The following is a 12263-nucleotide window of genomic DNA, read 5'->3' as shown; positions in this document are numbered from 1 at the left end:
CTTATCCTCCTTTGGATCTACTATGAAGCAAGTATAAACAAAAGTAAATAAACTTTGAATGAGTGAACAAGCTGTCCATACCATCGTCTTGGATCCACAGCCCTAAATGCAGAGAGATCCCTAAATACAGTCAGACACTTCAATTTACCTAGTCCCCAAACAGCGCCACCTCATCCCTGTAGGTCAGAGACAGCCCTTTCAGACCTGCCGCAGACGTCCCAGACTCCTTGGCCATCTGGAACTATCAGAGAAGTCAGAGATGATTAAGTCCTCTACTTCTCTACTCTTTAACGTCCACATCCTCTTCTGATAGAAAAATTCCATACTCTTCCTTTTTTGCTGTGCAACATAAATAGTTTTCTTTTAAATTCAACGAGCAGGGGCACTGGGGTGGCACAGTCGGTTAAGCAGCTGACTCTTGGTTTCAGCTCAGGTCATGATCTCAGGGTCCTGGGATCGAGGCCCACGTCCGGCTCCACGCTCAGCCAGGGGAGTCTGCTTCTCCCTCTCCCTCTGCCCTTCCCCCTGCTCACGGTCTCTCTCAAATAAATAAGTAAATCTTAAAAAAAATAAATTCAACAAACAAAATGATAATGTTGAATGTGTTTTCAAACTGTACTCACCTCTCATGAAGACCATTGATCTTGTCCAATTTGCTCACTTTGCCACTGGGGAAACAGGGGCAGGTACAGGGCTCAAGAGGGTCCAGTGACATAGAAACAAAGCCCAGCTCTCCAGAGCTCCCGAGGCCCAGCTCAGTGCTCAGGTGTTCCTCCTAACCTGCTCCTTGCCCGGTGGGGTAGGTGAATGTGTGGGGTGGGAAGCAATGGGTGGAAGAAGGCTCCTGTCTTCCCTGGCAGCCCCAAGCCAGGCTCACGTGCTGCTATGGCCTCTACCAGGCTCTCCCTCTGCTCTCAAAGCTAAACTATGGAATTTCCCAAGAGAGGTGATTAGGCCCAGTACTACCAACAAAGAGAGTCGGCCCAGGTCACTAACAAGCAGCCTCAGATTCGGGACCCCCCAGAGGGGCCAAGGAGCCCTCAGTAAGTCCAACCTACCACCTCCTTATCTCTGGCCTGCATCTTCTCTCTTGGGCTGCTGGCTACCCATCCTTGGTACCCAGGACACCTGCTCCTGTCACTCTGCCCATCTGTCTCTCTGGCTCCTTATACCTCCTGCCTGCCCCCACCCGTCAGGCCTCCTCCAGTCTCTGGCAATGCCCTGTCAGAGGGGCTTGCTGAGCACTGGCAAACCAGCAGCCTGGAGGCCCAACACAGCCCACGTCTGTGTTTGCCTAACACAGTATTTTAAAAACAATTTGAATTAGTTGCTCACATTTAAAAACCAGTAGGAATCATCTAAAATATTGGGTGTCTTGGCTCTCTTGAAAAATCTAAAGACTGGCAGTACCGGGCCTGCATTATTTCCTGGCATGGCATCGAATGAGGATACAGAGCAGTTGCTCCATCTGGATGGGGAATGTGCATACCAGTCCCCACCACTGCCTGCTGCCTCCTCAGTCCTTCTGATGCACTCCTTTACATGACCTGCCCGGCCTCCAGAAGGCAGTTGAGTTTGCAACCCCAGTCTTGCTCACTTTGATCTGAGCCCCTCTGTACCTCCCATCCATCTCACCAGAGAAGACCTGCCACCCTGAGACCACCCCCAGGGCTTAACCCATCCACACCCAGCCTCCTGACCATCCACTCACTCAAGCCCCACAAGTATCAGGGGAGAGAGTGCCCCAGCTGCCGCCCCCAAACAACTCTCGGGACCCACAGCCCCCAGGAGCCCTGACTCTGAGCCCCGCAACTCCCATGGTGGTCGCTCAGGAAACAGAGTGACAACCCAACATCTTTTATTGGGTCTAAACAAGGACTCCTGCATTCTTATACTGAGGCAGGAGTTCTTGGATTTTATATCGGGGTGCTGTGATGGCTTCGACAATCCTCAATGGGAGGAGGTATTTCTGGGGTGCCACGAAAACGGTATGACAAGGTTTAGTCTCCTTGTTGAAGCTGCACAAATCCAGAATCAGAGACTTGGGGCTGTAGATCCCCTTCTTCTTGGGCCGGATTGGGGTGAACGGTGGACGCTGACGAGGCTTCACCAGCAGCCGCAGTAGGTCCTTCCGAAAGCTATCCCAGCTGCTCTGCTGAAGGAACTTCCGGCACAGATCTTCATCACTAAAGGCGAGGCGTAGACACTGAGTTTCCCACACTAGCCCCTCCTGTGCCCCTGCCCCTCCAGCCTTGCCTCCTGCCACTCTTCCAATTCCTCAACACAGTGTGCTCTGTCCCAGCTGGGTACCTCCGCCCAGACTCTTCTCTCTGCCTCCTCTGCCTTTCCACACCTTCTTCCCCTAGAACTGCACTGCTCTGTGTGGTGGCCACGAGCCACGTGTGGCCACTGAGTACCTGTGGTGTGGCCAGTCTGAATTAGAGATGGGCTGTGAGTTTAAAATACACACCAGATTTCAAAGACTTAGAGCAATAACAAATATAGAGACTCATTAATAACATTTGTGTTGATTACATGTTGAAACAATATCTGAGACACACTAAATTCAATAAAATATATTTTAAAAAGCAATTTCACTCATTTCTTTTTACTTCTTTTTTTAATTAACATATAATGTATTATTTGTTTCAGGGGTACAGGTCTGTGATTCATCAGTCTTTTTACTTCTTATAATGTGGCTACTAAAAAGTTAAATTATATAGGTAACCATTTATCCATCAAGGAAACGTAAGGTGAAGCCACAATGAGATACCACTTAAAGCCCACTAGGATGGCTATAATTAAAAAGACAGATAAAAATGTGTAATGAGGTGGAGATATTAAAACAAGGGTTTTGGTACACTGCTGATGGGGAAGTAAACTGGTGCGGCCACTTTGGATAAGAGTCTGGCAGTTCCTCAGAAGGTTAAACAGAGTTAACTTACAACCTAGCAATTTTACTCCTAGGTATATGCCCAAGAGAAACGAAAACCTATGTCCACGCAAAGCCTTGCACAAGAATGTTCATAGCAGCGTTATTCATCATGGCCAATAAGTGAAAACAACCCAAACATCCATCCACTGACGAATGGATAAAATGTGATATATACATGCAATGGAATATCATTTGACACTAAAAAGGAATGAAGTCGGGGTGCCTGGGTGGCTCAGTTGGTTGAGCATCGACTCTTGGTTTTGGCTCAGGTCATGATCTCAGGGTCGTAAGGTCAAGTTCCGTGTTGAGCTCCTCACTCAGCATGGAGTCTGCTTAAGATTCTCGCTCTCTCTCCCTTCCTCCCTCCCTCCCTCTCTCTCTCTCAAATAAATAAATAAAATCTTAAAAAAAAAAAGGAATGAAGTACATACTACAACATGGATAAAACTTGAAAACACTATGCTAAGAAGCCAGTTGCAAAAGACGACATATTTTATGATCCCATTTATGTGAAATGTCCTGAACAAGCAAAACCTCCCAGAGAGCTGGTTGTTAAACATTCACCAGCACACTGCTGGATAGTCTCCACTTAGAAAATTCCACTAACTCCCAATTTCTTCCATAGAAAAACAAAACAAACAAACCAAAAAACCCAGCAACATCTAATTCTGACTTAGCACTTACCATGTGCCCAGCACTTTACTTGTTAACCCATTTAATCCTTACAACTACCCATTTCACAAACACGGACACTGGGGTTCAAAGATGCTACAGGACTCACCAAAACCTAGGAGGGGGCAAGCATGTGATTACAGATTCTTAGGGGGGCTTTTTCTGGGGGGGGACCCAGGGCAAGTTCAGACACACAAGGTCCCATGTCGCCTCCTGATGCTGATGGTCATATTGATTTCTAGTTAATTTTTTCACAAATCGGGGTCACTCTTCTAAAGGTCTCAGCTTGCTGCAGGGCTTTCACTTCCAATCCCCGCCTCGCGTGAACTGAAAGTTTCATCTGTCCCCGCAGGCTATAAAAACTTCAGCCCATGATGGCCTTAACCCTCGGCCCAGGCCACACCCACTGGGCAATCCCACACTAGATCTTTTAGGCTCTCCTTCATTTTGGCCCTCGGAGAATTCCCTTCTCTCTTGGGAACTCAGATGTTGGTTCCGTTCTGGGTGGTGCGCTTTGCAGGGGGAGATAGCTCAGCTTCTCCAGCTCGTAGCATTTGCAGGACAGGTGTCACTGCCACTGAGTGTGTGATCTTCAGGACGTCATGTCCTTTTCCCTGGGTTTCACAGTCCTCAGTTAAAACATGGAGGAATTGAGCTAGATAATGGATGTGTTTTCTGCCTGCTTTAGCAGTCTAGAAGCCATGAGTTCAACAGTGAATGGATAAGCCGGAATTCTATCTGTCAGCACTGCGGACCATTGCAGCAGAGTGCTGACGGAGAGGCACAGATGCTGAGGGCTCAAGCATCTGCCGCCCTCAGGCCTATAGAAACCTCTTCTGAATTTCAATTCAACAGGCATTAACTGATAACCATCATGTGCCAGGCATCATTTGAGGTTCTAAGGCTCCTAAAATCCCCCTTTTTTTTTTTAAGATTTTATTTATTTGAGAGAGAGTGAGCTCAAGCAGCAGGGAGGGGCAGAGGGAGAGGGAGAAGCAGACTCCCTGCTGAGCAAGGGGGGACGTGGGGCTCCATCCCGGGACCCTAAGATCATGACCTGAGCCGAAGGCAGATGCTTAACCAACTGAGCCACCCGGGTGCCCCAACACTGAAAGGTTTTATGCAGGAGTTTAACATGACCAGATCTGGGTTTTAGCAAGAGCACAGATAACAGAAAGGAACTAGTGGGGAGGAGACTGAGGCAGGGGGCCCAGTGGTAAGACCAGGGGTCTAGGCTGGGGGTCCCAAAGTGGGAGTGTAGGGTCATGTCATCTAGTGAGGTGAACAAGATCCACTGGGGTGTGTGAAAAAATATAGGACATCATTTATATTCATCTTTGTCTTATTCTTTTTAAAAAAATTTTTAAAGATTTTATTTATTTATTTGAGAGAGAGAGAGAATGAGAGATAGAGAGCATGAGAGGGAAGAGGGTCAGAGGGAGAAGGAGACCCCCCGCTGAGCAGGGAGGCCGATGTGGGACTCGATCCCGGGACTCCAGGATCATGACCTGAGCCGAAGGCAGTCGCTTAACCAACTGAGCCACCCAGGCGCCCCATCTTTGTCTTATTCTTCTAAAGATCATAGATCATTCTTCTAAAGACATATTTTGATATGTCCATAATGTATATATTAGCACAGCAATATATGTATGTAATAATAATAAATTAACATATGTTATTCATATTTACATATATTCTAGGGGGTATATACTCAAACACTTCTTAGTAATAACAGTGTGAGATCAAAATAGTTTTACAACCACTGGTCCAGTTAACATTTACATTAAAAAATTGGTTTTTTTGACATTATAGAAGTATTCACTCTGGAAAATTTGAAAACCAGGGAAAAGTAAAAAATATTTTGATCGAATCTTTCAAGATATTTTATTTTTTTAATTATAAAAGTAATATCATCATTACCAAACATTTGGAGAATAAAGGAAAAAAGGAACGCCACTATGCTGACAACAACTTTTTTTTAGGGGGGGAGGCAGTGGGGAGGGGCAGAGGGAAAGAGAGGGAGAGAGAGAGAGAGAATCTTAAGCAGACTCCACTCCCAGCACGGAGCCTGACACAGGGCTCGATATCACAACCCTGAGATCATGACCTGAGCTGAAATCAAGAGTCAACACAACCAAGTGAGCCATCCAGGCACACCCTGACAACAGCTTTTAAAAAGTATTTCTTTTTGCCAAGCTATGGAGAGTGCCCAAATGTCCATTGACTGATGAATGGATGAAGAAGATGTGGAGCGTATATATGTATGGAATATTAGTCAGCAAAAAGAATGAAATTTTGCCATTTGCAGCGACATGGATGGAACTAGAGTGTATCATGCTAAGTGAAATAAGTCAGTCAGAGAAAGACAAATACCATATGATCTCACTTATCTGTGGAATTTAACAAAGAAAACAGATAAACATATGCAAAGGGGAGAAAAAAGGAGAGAGGGAAACAAACCATAAGAAACTCTTTAACGGTATAGAACAAACTGAGGGTTGATGGAGGGAGGTGGGTGGGGGATGGGCTCCATGGGTGATGGGTATAAAGGAGGACACTTGTTATGATGAATCACTGAATTCTACTCCAGAAGCCAATATTGCATTGTAAGTTAACTAAGTAAAATTTAAACTAAAAAAAGAAAGTATTTCTTTTCTTCTGTCATTATAAAAGCAATGCACACACACAGCAAAAACAATATGAGAGGAATACATAACAATAACCAGGAAGTACATTTTAGTCTCACCTTCCAGACAGAATGACTCTTACAAATTTTCAACATCACAGATGTCATCACTTTTGCTTATTTCCTTCTAGGTTTTTCTCTTGTGTTTTACAAAGGCATAGCCATAGAATATATACAATTTTGCATCCTTTTCGTGTATCATTATATCACCTATTTTACCCTATTGCTACAGAGCCATTAAACTTACAATTTTCTTAATACAACAGTTATGCTCTATCAAAGAAACACACCACAATTGCTAAACTATGTCCTTAGTGTGACACGTGTGGGTGGTGGTGGTAGTGGGTTTTCTACCATGAATATGGCTGCTATGAACATCTCAGCGCATGTAGCTATTCCCATAATTTAATTACATAAATTCACAGGTAGGTCTTTACTTCAAAAGATATGGCCCTTGCAACATAATTCTAAAATTATTATCAAAAGGACTGAGACAATTTAAGGGATACCAGCAACTACCGGTTTCATTCCCCCCCCCCCCTTCTCAGCATCAGGTATTAGCACCTTTTTTCTTTCTTTTACTAAAACAATAGGTGAAAATTTGTTTTATTCAGTCTGGTGGGATGTATGCACGTTTCCAGCACTGACCTGGGGTAGTTGACCTTGAACCTGGACAACTTCTCTGTTACCTCACTGTCGATCAGTTCACAAAATTTTTCTTTCCTCACCCGTATCATCTCAGCTCCCAGGCTCACGAGGATCAAGGGCCGCATGTCATGCTCATTCTCCGGGAGGAGGATCTGGTGAAGGCCCTGGGGAACAGAAAGTTCCAGAAAGTTTGACCTCAGAGACTGTCCACTTATACCAGCAGATTATCTAGACAGGAAAAACGAGGCCCCAGACAGACGGTGAATCCATCTGGGGGTCATTCTGCAAGTGATGGGGAGAAGGTCAGGGCTCCTTCGGCTACATGACATCAAAGGCCTCTGGCTGCTGGGATTAGAAGAGCCTGTAAGGAAGGCACTTCGTCTGTGTCCTACCTCCATGCAGGCTTTCCAACAATCACACTCTTCAGCTTTTCACAAGGTTTCCCCCATGTCCAATCTCAACTCTTGTGCCAAGCCATTTTTCTCTTCCTCATGCAGTGACAGAATTCCAACAACGAGTCTTCCTCTTCTAAATCTTCCCTTCCGCAGCCACCACACCCTCCCTCATCCTCTCTGCAGGTCTCTACTCACATGTCCTCACTGGGCCTCAGTTACCTTCTCTGTCCCTCACAGACCTTGGGGGTTCACTGGCCTCCTCTCGGCAGCTCAGTTACACCTCTGGCTCCCTGACCGTGATGATGATATGACAGCAATATTTACTGAGCATTCGCTACATCCCAGGCCCTCTTGCTGCTGCCGTGGGTACTAACTCATTTGACACCCTCACAGTCCCCCATGAGGTGGGTCCTATTGTTATCCTCATTTTACAGAGGATGCTGCTGAGATTGAGAAACTTGTCCAACATCACACAGCATGGAAGCAATAAAGCTAGCATTTGAGCCCAGGGGATCTGTCTTCAGAGTCCATGCTTTTAACCACTATACTCTGAGGAAACTGAGGCACAAAGAGGTTAAGTAACTTGCCCAAGGACAGAAAGAGGTGGAGGCAGGATTTGAACCCAGTGATCTGTTCAGGGCCCCACTGAGGGCAGCACTGTTGGCAGGTACCCTCATCCACCTGCAACCAATCCCACACACACCAGCTAGTCAGGGCCCTTTTCTGCCTAAGCCCTTCAAATACCTTCCCACAGCACGCAGGATAAAAGAAAACTCCTCATTGTGGCCCCAAGGCCTGGGCTATCTCACCTTTGCCTGGCTCTCCAGCCCGGCCTCATGTCACCCTACCTTGTTTACTCTGTTCCAGCCATGCTACCCTCCCTTCCAGTCCCCTTGACACACCAAGCTCCTTCTGGCCTCAGGTTTTGAGCTTACTCTTCCTTGGTCTGCAACACACTTCCCCCAGGTCGTCCCCAGCTTGTTCTTTTCCCCATTCAGGTCTCAGCTTAAACATCACCTCCTCGGAGCTGGCTTCCTTGATTGTTCCACTTAAGAAGCCTGCCCCACAATCCAGCTTTCTCTTCCATTCCCAACAGCAGTTTGCACTATTTTGTGTGTTTGCTAATTTATCTGTTTATTGTCTGTCCCCAGACTAGATCATAAGCCTATGAGGGCTGGAAGAATGTCAGTTTACTTGCCCACACTGGCATTTTGGGCCATGCTCAAGAACTATCTGCTGAATGAATACTCAAATGGGGTAACAGAACATTCGAATTAGCAGCTCACCCAGCTGAATTTCCTCATTTTCTGATGAGGACACAGATTCAGAGAGGTCAAGTGATTTGCCCAAGGCCACACAGCTGTCTAATTAGAAGCAAAATGAAGATAAGGACCCCCTGACCTTGACCCCAATCTGTCATATCCCTTCTGCCCTGCCCATGGCTCCGGCTTGCCCAATCTGGGTTTGCCCGGTCTGCCTGTTCCCTGGAGAAGCTGGTTCCCCTACACCTCCTGGCTCAAAACAAAGGCTCTACTCCAGGCCCCAACCTCTATGTTTCCAAGACTGACCCAGCTTCACACTCCTGCTGCCCACGTTAGGCAAATGTGATCTACATGAATACAGGCACATCTGTCACCATTCACTCTCCAACAAATGAAGTCAGGGAGAACAGAGTCTTACCAAAGACACATTAGGGAGACATCCACAGGCATTTTCATCAAGAGTCATACTAACACATATTTGGGGGGGGGGCTTCTCTGTGCTGGGCCCTGTGTGACGAACGAGGCAGCAGGTCTTTGTTCCGAGCCCTCACCCAAAGCCTTCTAGGCCTTCCTAGAGAATCAAGGCCAAGGCCCCTATTCCAGCACGGCAGGTCCTTGACAACACGGGCCCTGCTGCTCTCGCGCCATATTGCCCCGTCTGCACTGCTGTCACTATCTGCCCAACCAGACGACGCCGTTCCGCCCTCTGGTGCCCTCATTCGGCTTGGGGTGCCCAGCATCCCCAGCTGCTCTGCCTGGAGGTGTGAGGTTCATTCACAGGCCAGGGACTGGCCTCAGGAGCCCCGTGTTCAGTTCTGAGTGCCTTACCTGGAAGCACTAACTGCCCTGAAGGAATGGAGGATGTTCTGACCAAATGAGAAAATAATTAACGGGGCACTGGCACTGTGCCCGGCTCCCGAAATGTTGAATGAAAAACAAAGTGGCATTCTTTAAATATCTAAGGGGCCATCATGTGGCTAGGAAGCTGATTTCTTCTGTTTTGTTCTTGGGGTGGTGGGGGGAGGTTGGGGGAGGAGCTAATTAAAACTTAAAGGAGGCAGAGTTTTGCTGAAAAAAAGGAAGAGCTTCCTAAGAGCTTGGAAATATTCCATCAGCCTTGAGGGAGGGCTGTGCCAGGGGCTGGGGCTCCCACCCAGTACTGGCTGGCCTTCCTACCTCTGGACTCCCAGTCCCGTGGGGCGGGAGCATTAAGAGCCCACCACAGCGGGGGGTGACAGGCATGTGAGGGGGACCCTGGAGATGCTGTAACTGAGGAACAGTGGTGAGGGCACGGCGAGGGAGCACCTCTCTGGACTATGACGACCACATACTAGATGATGACCACACATGGGGCTTCCGAAGACAGCCCCTCCCCAGGGAAGGTGGAGGCCCACCTGCTGCCCAGCTCCCACAATGATGAACTCATGGCCAAACTTGTTTCATTCATGCATTCCCCACCCCTCCAACTATTGGATAACTTTTTTTTTTTTTTAAGTAGGCGCCATGCCCAGCATGGAGCCCAACATGGGGCTTGAATTCATGACCCTGAGATCAAGACCTGAGCTGAGATTAAGAGTTGGGCATTTAACCAACTGAACCATCAGGCACCCCAGATAATTATGTTTTTAATAGACTTTATTTTTTAAAACAATTTTAAACTTAGAAAAACTGAGAAGATAGTACAGAGTTCCCATATAATCCCATACAGTTTCCTCTGTTATTAGCATCTTACATTAGTAGGATACTTTTGCTATGATTAAAGAACCAATATCAATATATTATTATTATTGTTAACTCAGGTCAAGGAGTTATTTAGATTTCCTCTTTTAGCCTAACGTCCTTTTCCTGTTCCATGATCCTATCCAAAACACATATTCATTTATTCTCTTATCTCCTTAGGCTCCTCTTGGCTGGGCAGTTTCTCAGACTGACCTTGTTTATGATGACCCTGATAGCTATTTAGGAGTACTGATCAGGAATTTTGAATGACACCCAGTGATTTGGTCCCATGATTAGACTGGGGTTATGGATTATTGGGAAGAGAACCACGGAGGTAAAGTGTCATTCTCATCACATCATACCCCATTTCATCATATTAAGAGACATACTATCAACACACTTTAACTGCAGCTGTTGGCCTTGATCACCTGGCTACAGTGGGGTTTCTCAGGTTCCTCCACCGTAAAGTTACTCTTTTCCCCCCCTTTCCGTACTGTACTCTTTAGAAGGAAGTCACTATGTACAGCCCGCACCTAAGGAGCGGGGTTTATACATCCTCTCCTTTAGGATGTATGTAAATTATCTGGAATTCTTCTGTCTCTTGTCTCTTCTCCCCTATTTATTAATTTGTTCATTATTTATTCATTATACAGTATGTTCTCAGAGATGTTTACTATATACTTTCAGTTATAATCGAATACTATTTTATTTTGTTGCTCAAATTGTTCAAATTGTTCTAGCTTTAGCTACTGGGAGCTCTTTCAGTTGGCACCTGTGTCCCTTTGATATGCCTGCCTCCATCAATGTAGGGTTTTTTCCCCCAATACTTCCTTACTCCACGGCACTACAAAATGCTCCAGGCTCATCTTGTCTATTCCCTGCCCTAGACCTAGAATCGATCATTTTTCAAGAAGCCCTTGTTTCTCTTATTGAAGAATGGTATTAGAAATCAAGATCCAGAGGAGCCCGGGTGGCTCAGTTGGTTAACCATCTGCCTTCAGCTCAGGTCGTGATCCCAGCGTCCTGGGATTGAGCCCCACATCGGGCTCCCTGCTCAGTAGAGTCTGCTTCTCCCTCTCTTATCTCCTTAGGCTCCTCTTGGCTGGGCAGTTTCTCCCTGCCCTCTCCCTCTCCCCCTGCTTGTGCTCTCTCTCTCTCTCTGTGTGTGTGTCAAATAAATAAATAAATAAATAAAAATTTTAAAATAAGAAACCAAGATCCAGGTGCTAGGTTTGCTCATTGCTACTGGAGTGTCTTTTCTTTTAGACCCTGTCAGTTGACAGAGCAAAAGATATATGTTGAGACACATATCTCTAAATATCTCCATGTGTAACCATCTGTATTTATATCAAGCTAAAAAGGAGTTCATACAGTTGTCTTCAACGAATCCATTACCACATGGATCATTCTAGCCTCCTCCTTGCTTATCTGCAAATTTCTACTCCAATGATGAGAAACCTGGCTGCCGTCATCTGCCATTCAATAACTGAATTGATCCACTTCAGTACACGTGTATTGCAGTATCAGAACTGTCGAGCATACACCCATGGGTAACGATGTTATCAGCTAGAGTACAGTGCTCATGTGCAGTTCCTTCGGCTTTCAGTCTCAGGGACCCCAGCTGCCTCCAGCGTTAGAGGGTCTCCCACCCTCTTCACTGAGATCGTTTCATATATTTGTAGTATCATTAGATGCTCTTGTCATAGTCTGCATTCCCTCCTGGGATCCCCTGCCTCCTAAATGACTCTTTTTTTTTTTTACAAATTGCATACATTAAGGTTCATTCTTTGTGCTATGACGTTCTGTGAGGGCGCCTGGGTGGCTCAGTTGGTTAAGCGACTGCCTTCAGCTCAGGTCATGATCCTGGAGTCCCGGGATCGAGTCCTGCATCGGGCTCCCTGCTCCGCAGGGAGTCTGCTTCTCCCTCTGACCCTCCCCCCTCTCAT

At 46.4% G+C, this 12263-nt stretch overlaps 1 protein-coding gene across 1 annotated transcript in view; it reads right to left on the bottom strand.

Moving 5' to 3' along the window:
- Positions 1-1867: 1867 nt before the first annotated feature.
- CNBD2 (cyclic nucleotide binding domain containing 2) overlaps positions 1868-12263 on the bottom strand; it is a 54525-nt gene continuing 44129 nt past the window's right edge. Inside the window, exons 12-13 of the mRNA XM_028118910.2 lie at positions 6942-7105; positions 1868-2186 (exon numbers count right to left, since the gene is read on the bottom strand). Of these exons, the coding sequence (XP_027974711.1) occupies positions 1868-2186; positions 6942-7105 (483 nt within the window). The remainder of the gene's footprint in view (positions 2187-6941; positions 7106-12263) is intronic.

The sequence above is a fragment of the Eumetopias jubatus genome, unplaced genomic scaffold, assembly GCF_037043125.1.
Source record: "Eumetopias jubatus isolate StellerSeaLion01/CBP00866 unplaced genomic scaffold, mEumJub1_p1.0 scaffold_9, whole genome shotgun sequence".
Lineage (NCBI taxonomy): Eukaryota > Metazoa > Chordata > Mammalia > Carnivora > Otariidae > Eumetopias > Eumetopias jubatus.
This window is presented reverse-complemented; position numbering and strand designations above follow the sequence as displayed.